Source organism: Poecile atricapillus, chromosome Z (genome assembly GCF_030490865.1).
Source record: "Poecile atricapillus isolate bPoeAtr1 chromosome Z, bPoeAtr1.hap1, whole genome shotgun sequence".
NCBI lineage: Eukaryota > Metazoa > Chordata > Aves > Passeriformes > Paridae > Poecile > Poecile atricapillus.
In genome coordinates, this window is record NC_081289.1 from 119,602,332 (window position 1) to 119,626,055 (window position 23,724).

At 42.8% G+C, this 23,724-nt stretch overlaps 2 protein-coding genes across 4 annotated transcripts in view; both read right to left on the minus strand.

Moving 5' to 3' along the window:
* KANK1 (KN motif and ankyrin repeat domains 1) overlaps nucleotides 1-10,303 on the minus strand; it is a 127,438-nt gene extending 117,135 nt beyond the window's left edge. The window contains exon 1 of one of the 2 annotated variants that reach the window (XM_058826048.1): nucleotides 10,196-10,303. The gene's annotated coding sequence lies outside the window, so the exon portion shown is untranslated. The remainder of the gene's footprint in view (nucleotides 1-10,195) is intronic. The other variant, XM_058826047.1, reaches the window with a different exon arrangement.
* Nucleotides 10,304-19,061: 8,758 nt separating this feature from the next.
* DOCK8 (dedicator of cytokinesis 8) overlaps nucleotides 19,062-23,724 on the minus strand; it is a 96,692-nt gene continuing 92,029 nt past the window's right edge. For both annotated transcript variants that reach the window (XM_058826807.1, XM_058826806.1), the window contains one exon: nucleotides 19,062-23,411. In XM_058826807.1, the coding sequence (XP_058682790.1) occupies nucleotides 23,348-23,411 (64 nt within the window). In that variant the 3' untranslated portion in view covers nucleotides 19,062-23,347. The remainder of the gene's footprint in view (nucleotides 23,412-23,724) is intronic.

The following is a 23,724-nucleotide window of genomic DNA, read 5'->3' on the forward strand; positions in this document are numbered from 1 at the left end:
CCTCCTTGCAATGAGACTCTCTCAGCACTGATGAAAGACTAGATGGACATTGTGGTAAAAGAGTATTGGGCAGTTGAATTAACAGTTGTATGCATAAAGCAACCCATAAATCGTCTCATTTTCACTCAGAGTTGGAGACAATTGTTATTTTCTGAAACACAGTAAGGAGACAACCCTGGCTCACTTTTCTGATGCAAATTAGCAAGTTGCTTGAAGGAAGAGGTGGGGAGGAACAGTCTTTTAACTGAAATTGCAATGAAACTTCCTCCCTACACAATAATCAGACACCAGCTCTAGTGGTGTCTACTCCAGGACCCCAACACTCTCCTTCAGCCCATGCACAGTCAAACCTCTGGCTCCTGACTACACAATCTTCTCACCGCTGCATTCACCTGCCATCTCACCCACTTGCAGTCACCAGAGACCTTGAACCACCCAGAACAGCCACCAAGCATGTTAAACCGGGGGACATAAACCGCTACTCTTCCATGAAGATGGAAGCCACAAGGAAACTTTTTTACTAAGCAGGAACACCCTCCAAAGCAAATCACCCTCTCAAATGAAATCCGGCTCAGGAATGTGAGCTATGTGGGCAGGGGGGCTCTGATGGATATAAAGGGAAGAGAGGAGCAGGCAGGCTGCTTTCACAACAGTGGCTTCCTCAGCAGAGCAGAGGACCAGCTTAGCCACCTCCCTCATCCCACTGTGCGCACGTAGAGCTTGGGAATGTGAGCAATGCGGAGTGGGGGCCAGGGGGCTTTGCTGCCTGGGAGAGAGGGATGGGAGGGGGTACAGGGGAACAACACAAGAAGACCAAGAGGCAGCTGGGGTTGCTGAGGAGTTGTAGGGCTCCCTTCTGGGTGGGGGGGTGCGGTCTCTGGAGGGGTCAAAAGGCTCAACTGCAGGCTGCAAAACAACAAAGGTCCCTTCCTGTCCCAGTCACCCCGTGCTTGTGGAAACAAACTTTCAAATGTAGCTTGCAATAAAACTGTCATATATCTCTACCAGCTAAAACAAACCCCAGGCCCTCCTGGTTTTTTGGCTAGCTGCTGGCACAAAAAATATACCAGTGTGAAGACTAATAAATCCATGCACTTAATACTTCCTGAGCCAGAGATTTAGTATTCAGCTGTACATGCACAAACCTTCTTTCCCCCAGGCTAACAAAAGATGGAATTGCTACAGGTAACAGCCGTGAAACCCTCTCAAGTCTGCTTCAGCCAAAACCAACAACCCCTTACAGTGTGAACAAGATTCTGTCAACTGCTTATTTATAAGATTCTTGAAGAACTCCATAGATTTCAACCACATTTTCTTGATTCCCACATCCCAGTCCAACCACTAAGTGACTGAGCAGTGGCTATCTGGCTGGAGCAGCAGCCTCCCAGGAGGTGTACCTCCCACTGCCAGCCCGCCGGAGTGAGCACTGACTGCACTCCTTAGCACGCCTACCGCATAACCCGTGACAGTCATGATGTGTGCACAGATACAAAGAGGGGCTTGTTTTCCTTAAATTTCCTCAGTGAGAGGACTCCAGGCAGCCACTTCGTTGATGTGATCCTGCAACATTGCTTAAAAACACGACAGTGGGCACAAGCAGCAGTAGTGATGGGATGAGAAACTGCAAGAAAAGCACAAAGGAGACAAAGACTCAGTGCTAAATCACAGATGGGATCAGGACCAAGGCAACTTCCACATCAGAACCCTTGTCTACTCAAAACAAACCCATGCCTAAAGCAGCCCATGTAAGAAGCATACAGCAAGTTTGTCAGCCTGGTTCATTTATGCTGACAAGATGCATAAACTGCAGCTATCATGCCTACATCATTTCCAGCAGCTCTTTGTTTCAGAGACATTTCACCTTGGTCTTGCAGGTGATTCTATCTCATTTCAAATGTTACTGACTTGTTATTGCACAGAAAGCTGCCTGAGCAGCCTGCTGGTAAAATGTAAGTTGAGAGAATGGTCAGTGATGCCAGAATAAGACTAGCATTCATCTGAGGAAAGAAAACCCTTCAAGAGCTTATCATCATGGGGAAGAAAAGCAGCAACTTCAAGATTTAAGAACAAGTTCAGCCCCCCATATCAGGAAGGAACGGAACTTAAGCTAAAAATCTCTTCTTGTATTGCATTTTCCAAGTCTTATGATTAGTCTGGGGAAAAGACTATTGTTTTAAAATGAAGTTATTATTTGTAAAATGTGAAGTCTGTTTTTAAAAAAAATACCATAAAGCAGCTTAATTCTAATCACGTTCCTGTAAATCCAGATTGAACACCTGAAAAGAGCCAGATGACTTTCAATGCCTTAAAAAATGGAAGAAAAAGCCCAAAACCTGTCTCCCCTGCTCAGGAACCCTAACATTTTACAGTTTGGTTTGGATTCCTCTCCCCCCCCACTTTCTTTTGGTTTGTTTGTGCAAAACCACATATTATGAACAGAGTTTAGAGCACCTTCAAAACTTACATTTCTATTAACTTCATTTTGAAGTAGTTTCAAAACTGAATAGTGACAGCTGCTTTTCATGCAGTATGCCCATTTTCTCTTGCTAGACTCTACAAGACAAAGTGCTACTGCCAGACAGACAGCTGAAAAATACAGAGCAGCAAGAGAAGGGCTCTAAAAATCACAGGAGGCTATAGAAATTCTGCTTCAATATAGATGTAAAGTCCCACCTTGGTTAAGCTGCACAATACTCCGTAACATCCAGATCAAGTTTTCACAACTGTCCTCTGCTTTGTTAGGATTACTCCAGTCATTCTGCATCCATCTTTTACTTCTGCTCTCTTGTGCACTTACACCACACAGAACAAAAAAGCTAAGCCTGGCCTGCCAAATTACTTCTGCTTCCTGTCCCTGTTTGCCCCAGAAACCCAATTACAAAGTTAACTCATGCTAATGGAGCCTGAAGGGATGTGCACTCAACACTCAGCTACATGACAGGTCGCAATGAATGAACAGCCTGATTTTCACACTGGTTTGGTATCTGAAATGTAAACAACGCACACTGAAGTTATCTACTGCAGAAAGGCAGATACATCTGGGTGTATCTGTGGCTAATTGGAATGAAAAGTCAGATTCCAACGTATGAGTCATTACCCACTAAAGCACTCTCCCTAAAAACAAAACAAAACAAACAAACAAACCAACCCCCCCCACAGTAAGATTAGCCCCTGATAGAAACACCACTTTCTACTCTGAAGAAAGAGTCAGCTAAACTAAACATATTCTCATAGCAGGCATTTTGTTATATCTATTGAGGTAGATACACCCTGGGGAAAAAAAGAGCAAGGCTCTGCTCTAGTGCAGCCCTCCAAAAACTGAACTTCAGTGGGAAGTAGATTATATCTTAATGTATCAGTCTACTAACACTCCAAAGGTTTCCAAAGAATTGAAACAGAACAACCTGTCTACTAACAGGTGGGGTAATACCAAAGCACTGGTCAGAAAATATTCACAACTTTAAATTGTGTTTGCCAAGCTGCAAAACTGAGAAGAGCTATCAACTCATTCATTCCAATTTCTCTTCTGTTGGAAGTCTGGAAATTGGGAGAAAAATTCTGCAAGATTGTTTCATTTAATAAATATGCATAAGTGCCCCAGCTCTTGTCTCACGGTCAGCATCTTGACTGTCCTCTTTTATTTTTCATATTCTAATTATAAAACACTCAGAAGTGTCTACATAAATAGAGAGAATCTCCCTTGTCTGAATCCTAATATTTCTTTCCCCAGTCACTGCACTTCTTGGCAAATTCCCTCTGGAGAAACACTGAAGAGCCAGATAAAACACTCATGTATGTATCTTTCTTCTGCTATCCAAGCTAGTTTAGTTTGGTATAGCTCTCAGAGATCCTGTGCATCGCAATATGCTGAGACAGAGATGGAAAGTGCATCATTCGCAGAGGGGCTTTTTGACACAGCTGTTCCCAAACAGCTCAGGAATTAGCACCATCCTTTTCTCATTTAACAGCTCATGAAGTGAATGAAAACACTGATGGAAGCCCCACCATGCACAGCCATGTTTATGCACCTAAACAAACACATTCAACCTCTGACACTGGCTCACTTCAGGGAAGATTTCCAGCCGTTAAATGGGAAAACAGTTGTGGCAAAAATAAATAAAAAATAAATAAATAGAGGATCAGAATAGCTCGGGGGAGATAATTGTTTTAAACAAAATTCCTCATCTTTGAGACTAACAGGTTGCAGGCTGGTGGCGTCATTTGTAGAAAACACAAGGCAAGGAGGTCTCCCAGTCTGACCCACAAAGCAGGGCTTTGATGATCAGTGCTTCCGATCATCATCTACTGAAGGGTTCTAATAGACCAAAGTTTAAAACACATCACATGGATTTCCAGCTGCTCACAGGCTCGGGAGGCAATCACAGCACCATGATTTCATGCCTATTAATTTCTGACACATCCCTGTCCTACTGCTGAGGCTTCCCACCCTCTCATGCTATGTTGGCACAGCCCGTGGAACACTGTGCACACATCAAATAGCCGGGGGTGAGGGGAGGGAGGTATTCTAGCACGTCTGTTTCCAGCCAGATCAGTGTTCCAATCTGTTTTGTCTCACAGCCACATTAATATTAGCACCAACAGAAAGAAGGTGGCAGCATAAGTGCAAGGGAAGAGCTCGCTGCTTTCAGCCAGGCACACGTTTTACTGCCTACCTACAGCCCTTGTAAAGCCCCTGTGGCACAGGCAGTGTCAACAGGAAACAGCCAGGAGGTGCGGAGATCGGTATGGGTGCTGAATAAAATGGAAACATTTCTGGTACCACTCTGCAATCCGTGGTGCAAAATTACTTGAGTCAATCTGGACAGCATCCTCCCCCTTAATAATGACACTGCAGAACTGGGAAGGGATTGGAAGTACTTGTAAATCATGAAAGAGGCTTCAAAAAGACAGCTCAATGTTTAACAGACCAAACTACATTATTTGGAAAGGGCTGGTGGGTTATGTAAAATAATGAATGATGCATAAAAGCTAAATCAGTGTTTATCCTTATAAAGTCAAGAAGTGTTGATCAAGCCATACAGTTAGGAGGCTGAAATGTGTGCACACATGCTACAGAACTCATTGCCAGTGCACAGCAGCTGTAAAGGCTATCAGCTCAGTGAGACCAAGAGAAGGACTGATCATTTGTGTGGGTAACAGCCCTATCTGGAGCTAAACTTAGGAATACTACTGGACATAGTAAAAAAGTAGGAAAAAAAATCCATGGACTTAGGGTTTAAAAGTTAATTTTAACTAATTACTGACCCATACAAGACATACAGGACTGATTAGCCTTGATCAGTCTTAATAGATGTATGGGGACTCACATTTGATAAAAACCTCAGGTACAGAACTTCTCAACCCAAAGCATCCTTATTAAGGCTACTGCCTTGTCCAATAACCAACATTTTGACTGTCTGCATCTCCTTGGAAACCTCAGCAGCAGCACAACCCACTCCTGCCAGGGCACTACTGTTTCATGTAAATTCACTGGACTCTGGACCCAGCAGATGGCAGACCAGTAAGAAAAAGTAAGATCCTCAGGATGAGGAAAGGCATAGATAGCCAAGAAGCCATCAGTAAATCCTTTGGGATTTCTGCAACCAGCAGCTTAGGGCATCTACAGGCAGGGTGAACATCCTCTACTTCAGAGCACTAGCACATGCTGAAACAGGCCTAATATATCACCAGGCCAGCACAGACCACAAATCTATCCCATAAATGTGGTGTCACAAACCTTTGTCCAAGAAACAGTGAGGTGCTTCCACTGCCGCCCTGGGCACCAACTACCTCCAAACACCACAAAAAGCTATCTGCAGCTCACTGCATACACAGCTGCAGAGAAGATGGAAAAACAGACATATGCATGTAGGAGACTTCTCTCACTGATACTGCTTTGGCTTGAGCTCTGTGTGTCACACAGCAACATTCCAGTGCTCCAGGACAGCTCCTGTGTGAGGAATGGGACACAGGCACCATCCCTAAGCCCCAAAGCAGGCTGGGACATCCCCAGTGCCCATCCTCCCATCATCACCTTCAGCAGAATATTTTCTGCAAATGCCTTGTTTTAGGGAAAGGTGGTTATAACCTCCAACCTGTCAGGGCAGATACCTGGGTCTGCTTTTGGCTCCTGTGTGCAATAAGGAGTCCATACACCAGAAAAGTATGTGCACAGCAGTTTGGCTTTTGAAAAGACCAGACTCAGTTTGACAATGCTTATCCACAATTAAGTTCCAACTGATCTTGTCAGACTCCTCTGTCTTCAGTCTACTCACTTCTCTAAAGAATTAAAGGGACATCGAAAACATGCATTCATGACTCATGTTTAATTGTGAGCTGTCCTTCACCAGAACATCTCTAATTAAAAATCAGGAACACATTTTTGAGCTCAGAAAGACACAAAATTGGCATTAACTGACAAGGGAAGCCTGTGGGAGTGCTTTAAGTCCAACAGGATGCATAACTGCTAAGTTATGCATTAACCAAACTAGTCATTTGGCTTAATACAGGGTTAAGAGCCCCAGAGTCTGTGGCAGCCTGAGAGATCAGATGCTCTTACCACCCCTCCTAAATGACAATTTTTTTTTTTTCATTACTATCAAAACTCAGAAAGCATTTCCCATATTCACTATGGCACATTGCAAGCTATTTCATTTTCTCCTCACCATGGGCAACTACACCCTTAAATGTGAAAAAGTGACTATCACACATAGATCTTTCTGCTATCTGGAGTTTGCCAGGGAACTTTTTGGCAATACTTTTGGTGAAGTAAAAATATAAATATGGCCTGAATCACTATTCAGATTTAACCACAAGTCTCAACACCACTGTCATGACCACAGATACAGTTACCCAAAGTAAAATACATGGGTAGAATTCAGAATTAGAGAACGCACTAGACAGACCTTACAAGTATAATTCACAATACAACACTGCTAGGAAAATACATAAACTGAACAAAAAAAAAAAAAAAAAAAAAAATTATGCCAATTGTTCATTCCTGACACGTATTTATTTCTTTTCAGGTACCAGTCTTCTGATAGCTGGGAACAGTCATCTAATTTTCATGTTATTTCCCCTCAATATATAGCCTTTATGATGGGAGCAAGAGACAACAGTGGAGTGTCAGAGTTGACAAGCCTAAATAGTTTCCCTTGAGATGCCTAAATGCCTTTTTACAGCACTACCAATTATTCAACTATGCAAGCAGATACTATTAAGATACTTAAAATTAATCATTTCCCACTAGATCCAGATACATTATAAACCTTACCATAAATCTCAATCTCTAGTCAAGATGAACTTATTTAATAATGTTCATGAATATTTTTATTTCATAAAAGCTTGTGAAATATAGTTATATACATAAGGTTCATAAAAATACAATGTGATTTTTAGGTATTTTTTATATAGCTCAAACAAAAGACTTCTCAAATAAATTCTGTAAAAAATTACAGCTGGCATTTCAAGTCATCTGTAAACTACATTTACTCCATCCTTAAGAAGTTATGTGAATCATGATTTTTTGGAAGTAGTTCATTGCTACTTCTTGTTGCAATTCCACATGAACTCCTCCTCATCATTACAACATGAAAACCTAGTCATCAGCTTAACACCTGTCATCTTGACACAACCCACAAAAATTTTAGATAAAATTCATACTCGTGCACACACACAAGCTTTCAAACCACTTTCCAAGTACAATGTTTCTTTCCTTTTTAAAGTGCAGAGGATAATTTAGATGGATAAACAGTACAAGCAGTGACGCCTGAAACACCCTCCTTTGGCCCATTAGTCAATTCCATTAGCTAAATGACTAGGAAAAAAGCCCTTCTTCTCCATGACCTACCACTTCAACAGGTGCTGACAACACAAGAAAATCTGCAACACTCCTCAGTAAACAACTAATGTTTTAGCAACTAAAAGCACGATCAGATGCCCACTCCTGACAGTTCTTTGCAGTAGCTCTGCATCATTTGCGAAATTGACACTTCATCTGGACGTTTTCATTTCACTTTCAACATCTATTATTTAGACATGAAGAGCACTGCAGAAATTGAGACAAGCTGTACCAGAACCGTACAAACCTGAGAGAACTGCCAGTGAGAAAAGGCAAACAGATACTGAGGGGGGGCTACTGCACCAATTCACCTCAAATTGAAGTCATTTGTGCTATGAGAAATACCTCCGCTGCTGGTTCTCCCAAGGAGGTGGGATTTTTAAAGACACAGTAAGCTGACATATAAAACCAGTTCACATTCAGTTTTCAATCAAAAGACAAAGCTTTCCCCAGTGAAATGTTAAAGTAAAGCCCAATCTTAAAAGAAAGCAGGTGTGCACAAGTTTAAAAACTAAGACATTAGGCACTCCCATATGGGCTAGAGTGCTACAGAATTTGTCACTAAAATACACTTTACAATCTGAATGTCCTTCTAGTTAGATCACTAGCAATACAAAGGGACAAACCACACTGTGATGTTAGACAAATGAAACAGAGTCAAATGTAACATCAAATTCCATTAAACACGTGGTCAGCAAAGCCACAGACTTTTGAGGCACTTAAGAGCCTGTATCCAGCTATCCTTCAGCCCAAGCTGCACTCTGCCATAACCTGGGGTTGTGCTGCTGCCCCTGGTGCTGGTGTGACCCACACTCAGCACCACGTGGAAAGAAAGTTTCCACACCCCATCTCCCCACACCTTCATGCACCAGAGCTGCAACCTGTCTCACACAAAACCAAGGGAGGAAGGACACAGGCTGTCCCCGTCACACGACAATAGCTCCTGTTGAGGAGGCAGTTTTGGGGTGGAATCCCATTTCACCTAGTCATTAATATCTGGCAGATGTTCCCAGACAGAAGAGAGACAAGACTTCAAAGATACTGCTTGCAGCATGGATTGGGTGCAGCCCTACTCCTGCCAGGCAGCACCACTGAGCCCGGCTGGCACCCACTCCCTTTGGAAAGCTGACTCTGGACTTGAAGATCCAAGCAGCACTTCTAAGGACTTGAAACACTACCTGAACAAAAATGTCAGGCCTTTCTCTGAACATCACGAACCCTTACTAAATTAGTTTGGCCTTTCTAAAATTCATATTAACCCAATCAGCCTCCTCTCATTTTTCTCATATTTTCCTTCCTTCACAACAGACACCCACATAATCTTTAATAAGACCCAGTCACTCTGACAGAGGGGTGAAATAAAAGGGTAAGATACAGCTGATGTGTTTAATCAGCAAATTGTCATGGTATCTTTTATGGCTTGCCAAGATACAAGGTTGGCAACTATGCTACTGAACTGCCAAACGGGCTTTGCTGCTACTTAAATGTTTGAGAGATTTGATTTAACGAAAAACACACTATGCCTGACCTTAAAACATTGGTGCAAGAAAAGTTAAACAGCTTGGCCTTTTGTGCAACTCGGGGACAAAGCAGTCACAAGAAAGTCACTATTACCGAGGCTTGCAATTATGTCTGAATGAGTTTCTACACGTAAATATGTATCAAGCTATTGGGTCCCACAACGTCGGTTCAAAAAATTAAGACTGCTTTCAAACACTTCAGGATATCTTTTAAGAGTTTGTGAGTTGGATTTTTTTATTCTTTTTTTTGAGATTCGTGAAGAGCAGCCAAAGGCACTTTCATGTACTGATCATCAAAGCCCAAGACCTTCCCCTTATCCCATCCCCCTACCCAAAAAAATTCTCTCCTCTTTTGAAGTGCCGGCTCACAACTTAGTGACGGTCCACTTAAACAAAGCAACGGGGAACACAGTTGGCACATGTGACCCATTCCACCCTCTCCTCTCTCCTGCCCAGGTGCTTTCCCCCGCGGCTGGCAGCGCTTCCCGGGCCCGGCGGGGTCACCCCGGCCGCGGGGCGCAGGGCAGCGACGTCTCCGCTGCTCCGAGAGCGGGCGGCATGCGGCGATGCACGGAATACGCGCCCCGTTTGGCATAATCAAGCCTTTTTCCTCAGAACGGGAGATATCAACAACTCTTCGCGACACGCTCACACACCGGTGCGCCGTGGCCGGCCGTCCGCTCCCGACAGACCCAGGAGCTCCCCGGGGCCGGGGGAACTGCGCTGCTCCTCTCCACGAGAGGGGCTGCAGCAGCCTCAGCGCCGCTACGCTTGCCTCTCTCCCGAGCCCCCACGTCCAGCCCCGTCCCATCCCACCGCATCCGCCGTCGCTCACCTCCGGGCTCCGCGTCCCGGCGAGGAAATGGGGCGGGCTCCCGTGACCCCGCAAAACTTCAGCCCCCCTATTTCCTTCCCTCCCTCCCGCCGCTCCGCGACTCCGAGGAGCGCTCCGGCCGCGCTTTGTAGCCGGCGGCGGCCGCACTGCGGCTGCGCGCTGCCCAAAACCAGCACGGCTCCGGCCCCCCGCCCGCCCCGGCCCGGCCCGGCCCGGCGGGCTCCTGCCCCTTCATCCTGCCCCTCTGCCCGGCCCCGCGTCCTGCCATCCTGCCCCTCTGGCTCCTGCTCCCGAATCCTGCCATCCTACCCCTCTGCCGAGCTCCGCATCCTGCCATCCTGCCCCTCTGCCCGCCCCCGCACCCTCCGATCCTGCCCGGGACGGGGCAGGGTGGGCCGGGCTCGGGGGGCGCTGGAGTTTTCTCGCTCCCCGTTTAAGAGCCCGCCTCGGTGGCTCCCCGGGATGCGGCAGCAGTTTGTCAGGGAGAGTAGAGTTACCGGCGAGGCTGCGCCTGGAAATTCAGCGTCCTTGGGAAAATCTGCAGGGGGCTAACCCAAGCGGAGTCCGCGATGTGCGCAGGTTGGAGGGACTGGTTCGAAGCCCACAAAAGAAGTGTTGGCCTCACCACGTCCGATAAATGGGGGCAGATCCGATACCTGTCTAAGGCCGGTGCACAGTCCGGTGCCAAGGGATTGGGATTCCCCAGTGGAGGCTCTCATGTGAATCGGTTTTTTCATGTTGGAGCCTCGCAGAATGTGCCCTCCGGCTGCTCTGGGTTGGATGGGATCCTCGGAAAGGCTTTCAAAGAGCAAAGCGGACATCAGCTCCCTCTGCATTGTTTTGTGAACCTCAGCTTAGAAGCAAAGTTTTTAGACTTGTGGCTGGATTTTTACTCGCCAGATGGCCATAACAGGCCATCTCTAAAGCCTTTTCATCTGTGAAAGGATACAGTAGTCCCTGTTTTTGTGCGCCTTGAATTTTTTTCGCTCAAGGGTTTGAATATTCGGAATGGATTGATGAGTGGTTTCTTTCACTCCTCCCATTCTTATCTCAAGCGCTATCTCCATTGCCCCAGGGCTCCAATGTCTCCAGGAGCAAATGATTCAGAAGCTTTGTGATGATGCTAGGAAGGGTTTCACAGGACAGTCCCTCCCAAATACAAATCAGAATCCACAGCCCAGGAGTAAGGATGATGCAGGAGACTCAGCATTCAGGACTGTACAGAAAACAATGCCTGGGTTTCTTTTCCAGCTCTGGATATAGGGCCCTGCAAGGTGATTATTATGAGTTACTTCACAGAGCAAAAGGATGCAGCTGTGGTGCATCACTCCTTGCTTTTTCTGGTTTTATGTGTAGTGTGCTATCATATGCTGGCATCTTCTGATCCGTTCTCATTTCCTTCTTTCTGTGTTATTCCTCTGCTTTTCTTCTGCCTTTCCCTGGTTAATTCTCCCAAAGCTCTGCATATTTCCAGCTTTTTTTTTTTTTTCCCCAGATATGATACCTGTAGTTCATTGATGGAGACCACCAGAATTTCTCTCAATGAATATTGGTTGCAGAATGGCCCAAAAAGGAGATTAAGGAAATTTGAAAATATCTCTTTTTTTTTTTCTTTTTTTTTTCTTTTTTTTTCCCCTGTGCACCACACTCAAGTAATGATGGACAAAAAAATCTTAGGGTTTTCTCATTCTATAAAAAGCTAATAGGCTCAGTGACATTTCCATCTAAATCATTTCCAGTATTTCTTCTGAAATCTCTGAAGCCATTAAAACATTTCAGAGATTAAATCACATCAAGTATTTTTCTAAGTAAAGCTGCTATGACGTTGGTGTAAACCACCTCTCAAACCACAGAGCTTTTATTAAAAGAAATGCATTTTTTCTACATTTTAATTCAAACTCACATGTTTTTGGAAATATTGGCAGTCCAAATTTGCAAACAGGCCCTGTAGCTCTTTAAGATGTTAATAGTTATTAATCCTGACTGCTAACTTCCCGTGCAGAGGCTATTTTTTTTATGGCTGAATTACCAACTCTAAAAAAAAGGGGGTACTGATGAAAGAAGTAATCAAGATAACAGTGAGCACCACTTACCATTTTTTATATTATCAACCAAAAAGAAAGTATATTCAGACTAGCAAACAGCTTCTTACCATCAGCTTATTCATCCGAATAGTTGGGTCAGGACCATGTTGTACCAGAAACTGTACAAACAGAATGAAAGCACTCAGACTACAGCAGTGTACAGAGCAGGCAGATAGGACTCTTTCCACTTCTCCCACTTAATCCTTTCTTTCAAGAGCTGCCAGCTCTTGACAGTTAAAACAAGTGAAATTAAATAAAGAAGTCAATTGTTGTATCACCTACGAAGGAATGGCAGAAGTCTTTCAGTGTGGTCATGCACTGGATGGGGCTTTTTCCTCTGATGGTGCAATTAAAACCAGTAGGTCTTGGTTCACCCTTCAGCTCCTTGGGGCTTGTCTGACCCTGTAGAGGGCTTCCAGAGTGCACTAACTGGGAGCCTGGGGAATCTGCCAGATGGGGCAGAGGGGTGCATAGGTGGGCACCAAGTGAGGAGGGCCAGTAAGCCCCTGCCAATCTGCTCCGTCTGCCCTGCACATCCATATAGGGAAGCCTGGGAGAGGGGACATAGACCCCACCCTGTCGAGCACCAAAGAGAGAAACTTGTCTCTGTCTAAATTAACCCAACCAAAGGCTCTGGGAGAAAAGAGGATGAAGGTGTGAGTGTGTTGCTACTTTTCCACAGCAGTGAGCCATGAGGAGCAGGCTCCTCCTTCCCAGCTGGGCACTGGTGCTGGCTTTGTCACCATCAGAGATGCCTGCTCCCACCTGGGGCTGTGGGAGTGTTGCCTTGCTCAGCCTAAGCACCAGCAAGTGACATTGAGCTGGGAACAGGTGCTTTTGCAGAGCTTTTCTAGCTGCCTGGAGTGTTTTTTTATCTGGGATCTGCTCTGCCAGGAAGGAAGACTGGACTATTAAATATTTTGACAAAAAGCCCATACCACCCAAAAAAAAAAAAAAGAAGCCCAAACCCACCTATTTCCTTCAAAAAGGCAGATGCCCCATGTCTGTGAGTAGGAAATAGTAAGTGGCATGTCTGAAAGTAAGTAAAAGTAATACTTTGAAGAGAGAGAACTCATTGTATTTTTCCATTATCTGGTCCAGATAAATATTGTGGTATGCTTTGACAGACATTTCAGATTGCTTACAATACAGATAAACCCAATGCACATAGAGCATAGGGTTAAAAACAAGAAGGACTTAAGAGAAATCATCCTTCCCTTCCACAGTGGGTTGAGCAGAGGCTCAGGCAGAGTGAGCTCTCATGGATTTGCCATCCTTCTGGAATATATCACTTCCCATGCCTGAAACCTCTTTTGTATTGGATATCTCACACAGCTTACTCAGGAGACATTGGGTCAGTCACATCAGCATCCTCTGTGCTGCAAGTGCACCTGAGTGCAAGTGATCTACGGGCTAAACTTAGAGGCAAGTTGCATCAACTCTGTTCCCAGCAGTGGCCCATGGCTTTTGTGAAAGTGTGGAAAGCAGGGGGATCAGACATTCCCTCTGCTGTTGTATTTGGCAGCAGTTTTTTGCTTTGCTGCCACTGTAGAGGCCACAGTTATCTCAGATGAGTTGCCTTATGTCTTCCTCAGATTGCAGTGTACATCTATGCCTCAGTGTACATCTAGCTGCCAAGCAGCTCCTCGGCACCCTAACTCATAAATTGCATAATTTCCCTTCTCCCAGCTTTTTCCAACCTCATAGAATAGGATGCTGTCAGTTCCACAAGACTCACAGCTCCAGAGAAGCCCCTTAAGCCACAGCAAACTTAATTTGATTTGTAGAGATAGTGGAAACAGCCCTGACGTATAAAAAACAATCCTATGAAAATTTAAAAAAAATAATAATTCTGGTATTGCCAAGCAAAACAAAAAGTTGGAATGTTCTTTCCACAGGAAATGGTAATGTTTTCCCATGCCTTATTTTGTCCATCTAGAAATAACACTTACCTGAAAAAAACACGTATTTGTTTTTTATCCAAAAGGAAGATTTGGCAAGTAGGAAGTGGTGTTCAAGCACCCACCTAAGCATGACCAGAACAGACCCACCAGAACCTCCCACCCCTGCCCCCAATTCTTCCCTGCCTTTGAGGAGTCAGAGAGGGGCTAGGCAGGGCAGGACTGTGCTGCTGGAGTATCCCCCATCAAAGACTTCTGGTGCACCTCTGCCTCTGAAGGACACTTCCAAGTGCTGCTTACTGCCAAGCAGCTGCCAATGACAAAGCTGGATAGAAGGCTAGGGAATTAAATAAAACCCTGTTTAAAAAATACTGAACATTTGCTCATGAGTATTCGGCACACCGCAGTGAAAAGCTGTGGGTAATTTTGTGGATGAATAAATAAATGCACACACCATTGCACTGGTGTGAATGACCCCATACAGTGGGCATGGCAGCTGAGAGGCAGAGTAAGAGAGCTGCCAGGGCCCAACTTTTTCTCTCATGTGCATCTGCTCTCCTGACTTGCTTTTAGGCATGAAGCAGTTTCAGTAGATGCACATTCTGTCTCTTTTCTCAGCACAGGACACCACTGGCAATTCACACTGCATGGCTGGTTTCTGCAGAGCCCCATCTGCAAAGGAGGGATGTCACACAAACACAAAAGAGGGCAGGGCATTTTTTCCACCCTGGTTCAGGGGTCACATCAGTGGTAGCATGGAAAAAATCCCGTATGCTTGCCTAAGAGTCCATAGTGAAATGAAAAAATGCAGCTGTGCACCTGATTTTCCATCATCAGAGTTTTCAGTGCTGGAGGGTACGTGCTGCTGTTTGCCACACGTTGTCTTGGATCTCACCATTAGGTCTATGGATATTTGAGGCAGAACAGAGTTCTTGATTTGTGCATGAATGCACAAGAATGCAACTCCAGAAATCATTCACTAGATGAAATGTAGCACTTGCCTTTCCCCTTATCTTTGGAGAAGCAGTGTCAAAATATGTTCCCTGAGGTTTGAGCAACTCTAATACAACAGAGGAAAAAGTTGCCACCAAACTTTTATCCCTGAGATATTTTAAAGAATGCTTGATTCCCCAGACCTCCCAGGCCCTTATTTTTGAGCAGGACGAGGAGGCCACTGCAGTTTAGTGTAGTTGTATCTTCAGTATAATGAAGTTGTACAACCAAGCTCAATCCCTGCAAAAGGCTGTGATGACTCATCTGAGAGATTAATAAAATAATTTCCCTAATGGATATGTGCATACAGCAACTGGGGTTTTGAACTACATTGGAGAATCTTGCTGAAACCTAAAATTATCACCGAAGGGCTATTTGGATGTCTGTGCTGGGGCAGATGAGCACATCTGCATGACAGCTAATGAGAGGCAGAGCTGGCCTGAATGAGGCTGAATATTCACAGGGTACCTGCCAGGGCAGGGAGAAAATATTTTGCAGCACCCCAGAAGCAAACTTGTGACCTATAGTAAAAGGCAAAACAAGAACTGAAGGAAGAAAGCAGGACAGAAAAACAATCGGCAATTTCTTGCTGGAAAAAGAAATTTATAAAATCAACTCCCAGAGTTGGACTAATTTGATGCAATCCTAAATTTGTGCATGTTCATGCCAAACAATGACAGAATGAAGAAACTAATGACCCCATTTGTTTCCCTCATACATGGGTCACTGGAGGAGTTTCTCCTTAATTGTGGAGATAGGTAGGAGATAGGTAGGATGTAGCATTCTCTTCTGCATGGACAAATTTGTTTACTTTGTACAAGTGAGGATTTGATTTCATCAAAATCATTAGACAACTGTCCTCTTAGAATGGGGTTTCTCAACCTTCGTTCTAGTTTCAAATTCACAAGTGGATTTTAACTTAGAGGCATGGTATCTTTTTTTTTTGTAAGAAGCGTGGTTAGGATATTGAGGGCCTTAACTGTAAAAATGCAAGAAAAAACTTGATGTACTTGGGCATTTTGTTGAGAAGGGTGGTGGACCCATCTTCTATTTTTCTCACCTGCTGACTGACTTAACAAATAAGGGCCCATCTCGTGGCCGTTTAATGGTGGCTCTCAACACTAAAGGTCTCATCTTGACTAGAGATAAAGCTGAAGAAGACAAAGGGTCTTTTGCTCCTATTTAGAAGATATCAGTGTGAAGCTGCTTTGCAGAGGCTGGGGACAGTTTATCTGTTCTTCAAGTGCATGTTATGCAAATGCTGATTCATCTGTCCTTTATAGCAATGGTTGTGGGTGTAGATCCTCTCTCATAATCACAAAGATTTTTCATCCTGAAGCATCCAGTAGTGGCTGTTGCACCAGCAGGGGTACAACATGCCTGGTGTCCCAACACTGTATTTGTGTTTCAATGAGCTCATGACTAGCAGTGTAAGCCTTCAGCCTTCAGATGTACCTACTGCCAACACAACCAGGTACAGACAGTAAGTAGAGATTCATCCATTAAACTAAACCATTGCTTTATTTTGGTAGCCAGATGCTTCATCTGGGACCTGGCAGTTGTTTTATGGATACAGGTATCCTCTCACTGTCTCAGACAACCCTGCAACACATGAAGAGTCACAGTTTTCAATACAGTTCAATGCAGTTCTCCCTGGATGCAGGGAATGAACTTTGGTACCTTATTAATGCAGAGCACTGCTGAGGATTCAAAAATATAAGTTAATCCCCAAATGACTTGTTGAGTTTGGGCAGCTTTCTGCTTTCTTTTGTGGACACTCCCTTGCACACTGGATTGTCCAACTCAAACCACACATAGGTTTACAGTAGTCAGGTAAAGGGATCTTAGGCAGGGGGTGACTTACAGCAGTGTCAGGGAGAGCAGGGATGGGAGTTTGAAATGAAACTGCTGAAGTTAAATGGAGGATTAAGCAAATTCCAGTTTTGCAACCACAAGTACCTTATGTTAAATGCCTTTCCTTACCAGGCTGTGGGAATGATCAGCATTGTAGGAAGGCTCGCGTAGCCTGTCTAGGAGGATTTTCTTCTCCATGGAAACACTGAATGCTCTCACAGCAGCTGGTGCTGCAGGGCCAGTACCCCAGTGATGGTGCCTGCCTTGTGAGCAGGGCCCCAGAACTGCAAAGCCACTGGGAGGTACATTTGGGTGCATCCTCCACCAATCAGCAGTACAGAAAATTACCAGTGAACCAAAAGTACTTGAAATAATAGGACATGGTGCAATGCCTTCTCTTTCCTCAGGCTGTACCTGTCTGTGACTTTATTTTCAAGCTATGTAATTCCATCCACAGCACCCCTTTTGTGCATAGGATGTGGAACCAGTGGTCGCTCTTGGCGCCCATTACTGCAGGAGATGTGCAGGGCTGTGGTACTTCTCCTAAACAGCCTGACTCCTCCCCTGGAAGCAGCAATCCCAAGTTTATTCTGCCTCCTTCAAAGGAGTGATGTGAAAGCAGTGTGCCTTTTGTAGTTGCTTTTGCTGTTTCCCACCTCTTGGCGTAAACTAGCAAAATCCAGGAAGTCAGTATTAAAAAAAAATCAAAACAAAATGAAACAAAACAAAACCTATATAATCAACAAACAAACCCAGCCCACCAAATCCACAAAAGCCCCACAAAAAATAAGAATGTTTTTATTAGGGAAAAAAATAGATTTTTCTATATTTTATTTATTTGTTTAAATATTTTGATTTCTTTTTTCCTGACAGCTGCCAATAGTGCCCAACAGTCCTCAGTTTGGTACTGAGTGCCCCACATGGTCTAGAAAGTGAGAAGCAATAGGGCAATTTACTCTGCCCTATTAAAATACTGCTTCCTTTGTTCCCAGCAGTGTTGGTGTTCTGATCTTTTCCTCTCTGATTGCTTGTTAATGGATGGATTTCTTTTGCTCAGCTGAAGCATTTGTCCTAAACTACAGTGGGCCTTGGGGGCAAAGGATTGTAGGGTTTCCTTACAATCTGAGTTGAGCAAACCTTTTCACACATCATATATGCTCCTTAATCTGCCACAGATTACAAAAGTTTTGCTCTTCTGAGTTTAATCAATGGTTGAGGCTTCTTACATAAACCAACCTCTTTGAAATATTTTAGACATTATTGATTTAATATTATTTTCCTGATGTTAAAAGTTGGTGGTATGAAGTACAGCAAAGATGCCATCCTTCCAGGCTGCTAACAAATCTCCAGTCTCTGAGGCAAGCGCTATCAACTTAAATTTTTGTAAAGTTGATCTTGCTCACAAAACCTTCCTCTCTCCTTTCTTCCTCTGGGAAAAATGTCTCCTTAAGGGTTTAGATTTGAGCCCTTGAATTTTGAATTTTATGATTTATTTTTTTTTTACTTTTATGCCTTAACACAAAAAGGAACACCCTCCTTGGAGCACTTCCAACCTTTTTTTGATACTTGAGAAGGGACTGTCCATCTCTCAAAAGCTGACCTGCAAATAAAGGAAGGGATAGGGCTTTTGGGCATACTTCTTTTCTTCACTATATATTAAGTCCAGAAACACTTGTTTGCTTGAGGTTCTTAAGGTTTTAAGATGGTTTTGTGGCACTTTCAAATTCTAAATGTAACAACAGTGCTAAGCTTGCTTTTGTTTGGTTTTTTGTTTGTTTGTTTCCACTGAGCTCTTCTTGGGGAAAAGAGATTCGCACAGATTTCATTCACATTTGGGCAAGTCAGAAATATGTGATAGGAAATCTTCCCTTCCAGTTGTTTTACACGTGTTATTAAATGCACAAGATGTAGTCCTCTTGCCATCCAGCTGAAATACCTTGTCCCTTTGATTATTTAGTTTTCTTTTGTAATTTGCATCCTACCAGTAGTTGCATATTTAGAAATATTCCATGAATAAAGGCTGATAGTGAAAAACTTTATTTCTGTAACAAGACATAGAACATAAAAAGAACAAAGAAAAAAGGGTGTGTAATGATTTAGGTATCTTTTAAATTCATGAAGAGAAACTTATAAAAAAAAGTAAAATGCAACTTTTTTTTTCTAAAGAGAAAATTTTGTTTGAAGGGTGCAAAGCATCAAATTGCTTAGAACAGATAAGCTGAACAAAATGTTACAACTTTCAAGACTTTCTAAAGTATTCTTATAAAAGTTATTATTGAGCATCTTCTGGGGCTTAGTTTGCTTGGTTTGATCAGCTAAACACTTCGATGTTTTCAGGATCTTTTACTGACCAATATTGATTGATAACATTGCATTCAAAAATCTTTAAAGTTAGTTTTTTAATTCTTGAACAGTTGTAAAACAGTCTGGTTTTGAATGAAAATGAGTAATTTAAACTAACCCCTCAGTAAGGACATAAAGAGTTACAGAAGCATATTACTATGTGAAGTGCTCAATGAATGCCAAAATTTACTGTAGCTTTCCAGAACACAAACTGAGTTTTACTGTGAGAATGCATTTTCTTTACTCGCATTATCAAAGGGGACTTTTCCCACAGGGACTCTTCTCCTTTCACTGCATTGATTAGATTGGAGTATTACCCAGCCTGAGACAACTTATTCAAGACCTGTTGATTATTTTTTAATCACTTATTTTAACCAGTTTAAAAGATGGTTATAACATAGTCAGCCAGCAACTCCTCAAAGTACTCTACTCCTAAATTCAGCACCAATAACAACACCAAATGAGCACTCCTTGTGTGTGCTCCTCTCTATCAGAAGAGATCAGCAGTGTAATACAGTAAATCCCAGTAAAACACTGTTATTGTGCGCTTCGTTTTCATAACAAGCATTGCTTTCAGAGATTAAAACACTTAAAAGAGTCCTAGCTGTCTCTGTGCTAAGCTTTAATTGCTCTTTCTGAAATATTTGAGACAATGATACATCCAACAGCCAAAAAGAAAAACAACAAAAAGGAGTCTGAATGTTTGCCTTCGCTTTTCCAAGCCCTCAAAATTGTTGGGAAACATAACGAGAAAGCATTCAGCTTCCCAGAAGAGGTCAAATAACCTGCCAATTTTAAGTGACAACACTGCTTTTCCCTGTACCCAGCACAAAGTTGGTTACTCCTACTCATGGTCATGCCTGTTGAGTCCATCACCTCCTGATGTTGTGGTTTCATTCATGTAGCATGAAAGGTGTGCTCCCTGTATAGATGCCGTTCTGAAAACCAGGAAATCCAGTGTTAGGGCCGCCCATGTGAGATCCATAGTGCTGACCAAAAGCAGTGACCTTGACTGTTCAAATGCTTTCAAAATGCACTGACATTTACATGTCCGAGCATTATTGCTGGCCTTCTCATAGCCAGCACAGACTCCTTATGTCTGTCACATGTGCAAGCATGTGCTGACACCTGGTCTGGACCAGGTGAGCTCTCCTGTGCACAGACCTGAGGCTGCTGGTCACCACCTTGCCACCTGTGTGCTGCCACAGGATGGGGCATGGCTGACGTGACAACAGAGAGATGCTCGTGCTGAGCTACAGGATTCCTGTGCCAAATTCAGCAGTCTGCTCCTTCGAGCTGGTGCTTGCTAGTGGTAAATGCAAGGGGTGAGTGAGCTCTGGTGAACTCCCAGCTAAATGTCTAGGATGGTGTAGTGCTTATCTGCTTCCCCTTTGGCAGCCCCAGCAGTTTAGCTCTGGATCTACCTAGTTTGGACACACAAAACTCTCCCTAGTCTTGAATCACCCAGATGCTGAATTCAGGAATCAGGTATATTTCTGCTCTACAGCTACAGACCAGAGGAAGAAAGGAGAGCACCACTATCATTTTTCACATACACTGAATGAAAAACAGAAGCTGGGAAGCAATTTGTTGCTTGTAATCCCTGCAATAGGCACAATTTATCCTAAAGACAGACCAACACATCTTCTGCCCAAATAAATGTAATTTTTTGCTAAATGATGCTTCTACAAGCAAATGTTCTTCCTACTGAAAGTTTCTTTCCAGCTGCCTTCTATTGAGGTATAAGATGCAACACAAAGGCACTTATAAACATGCTGTGTAACAGTCGCTTTATTGCAAAATGAATATTGTAAGATAGAAAATTTCTTTCACATAGTTCAGCTCTTGAAAGAAATGTACAAGCCATGTTCCATTTGTAGAAGGGACAATGTGAAATGCAAACTGAGGGCAAGACTGGCCATCTGAGGTGCGAGGTGCTCAGATTGTAAAATGGGAGTGAAGAGTCTGTCAGCATTCATATTATCCTGAGTATTATTTCAGTTCAAGGAACCACTTCATTACTTTAATGTAGTATATTGTACACCTGTTAGGGGTTTTATTTACCTGAGGTTTCTGTTAGTTAGGCTCTAAAGGATAAGTATCTTGTAAACAGTGATGCTGAATTGTGGGTTTGATAGATGACAGTATTCTGACATTTCTCCTCAACTGGCAGTTAAAAACAATAGATAAAGGGCTAGGTTCTGATAGGCTGAGATCTCAAAACTTCAAAACTTTTTTATACCATTTGCTTATGTGCTTTGGATATGCTCACTTCAAAGTTAGGGAGCACTTATTCCTGATTATTTCATTTAACAATACTATGAATGAGGAGGGAAATTGTTTTCTTACACTGTAAGTGTTGTGTAACTACAGGGTTTATTTCACCTATTTCCATATCTTGTTTGATCATCTGTGTGAATCTTCTAAAAAGCACATTCAAAATATGACACAAATGTCAATTAAGTGCTTGGAATATTCAATATGTATTCAGTATTATCAAATGCCAAGGCTGCAGGTGACTGTAAAAAATCAAAATGTTTCCACTAAAAGCAACTGCCTCAATCTCCCTTACACTTTTGGATTAAAGAGGACTTGCCTTTAGAAACATACGGCATCAGCTCTGAGAATGTTTCTGTAGTACAGAAAGCACTGTAATTTTCTAAAATGAAGTATTAAAGGGAAAAAACCCAACCATTTCCTTGAATATTAACATTAAATTTTGTGCTTGGCAAATGGAATTGGTTTCTTTAATCAGCATTAAAGTATCATTTCCAAAACATTGAAGAGGTGCAGGAGAGGAAGTAATATTTAGGACACGTTCATAGATCTTTGTTTCAAAACACAAACATTACATGGCAAGCATAGTCTCAATAAAAATTGTAGCTCTTCCACTGCCTCCCTAAAGGAATTCCAAAAGTCCTAAATGAGTTCCAAAGTCCTAATTTCTCTCTTCTCTTTGCGTCCTCATCTGCAAAATTGTAATAACATTTCCATACTTCAGAAGTGGTGTAAAGATTATTCAGTAAGCTATTTTCTAAGGACTCAAAAAACACTAAGCACTAGGTATTATAAATTATGTGCTAATTTCTCTTAAGCTGCAGTAAAGCCTGAGTCAAGTGATTTGCAGGAAATCCCCATTGTGAGCTTCCATAGTTAATTTTGGATAAGGTTATCTACATAAGAGCTTTATGTAATAAAGAATCACTCATAGCTTAGCATCTTCTTTTTAAACCATTACTTGTTTGCTGTGCTGAATATGTCATTACTAACTGCATGTCAAGTCATTATACTGCATGTCCCTATATGTAGAAAAATGTTTAGAAGATTTATAAGAACTATTTATTACTACTTCTTGATTTTCATGCTTTGGTTGAGAAAACTTGTGCAGAACTCCCTGCAGTTAAGGACCATGACAGAGAATCTGTTCAGAAACTGACTGAGGAAATTATCCTTCCCTAGAGTGCCAGCTCAGCAAACACTGAGCAGGTAACCATGCTAACCTCATTAAGACAAAATTTAAGCATGTGATTAACTTGCAGAAAGCGCTTCATTGCCAAAACCACATGGATAAGTGCTGTCTTGGAAGAGGACCATAAACACATATAATTTGTTATTATTTCTTGGACATGTTGTTTGGACTCACCTCAATCAAACCACACAAAGTTCCATGTCTTACATGACTGACTTCATGCCACTGACCACTCTAAGGCCCACCCCTCTGCATTAGGCCATTATTGCACAATATATACAAAAGTATCTAAAAAGCATCCCCTTCCTTTCCAAGCCCTCGTGATATGTGCTTGATTTGGATTTATCCCCTAGTTTTCATTCAGTGATCTTGAGTAAATGCTTTTCTGCATGCTGTGCAGAAAGTGCACATACTGTCTTGTGAGAGATTTCCGATTTCATAGATGTGGAATAAATACTCCATCACTTCTTGCAGCATGAAGATCTTCCTTGGCCAAAGCAGCTAGCTCTTAGGTGCTTTGGGAAGAAGTCTGAACATCATATTTCCTAAAACTGTGGTTACGAAAAGATTCCCTGCAATGAAACAGATTCATAAATAGAGTTGGCAAATGAAAAACAACCAAAGAAATACCTAATCTTATGAAAAGGAGCTCAGCTGAAGATAGCTTGTTCTATCTCCTTTCTGGCTTAAAAGGTTGAAAAATCACAAGATGTTTCCAGCAACTTTGTTAGGGTGAGGGGGAAATCTTATCTAACAATGCAATAAAATTACATAAATCCTCTACCCCCGGAATACAGAGCTTGAGAACCACTACAGCTAACACTACAATCATCTCCAGTGGAAGTCAGCAGACTTCTTTCATCAGTAATGGAGTTGGCAATGCAT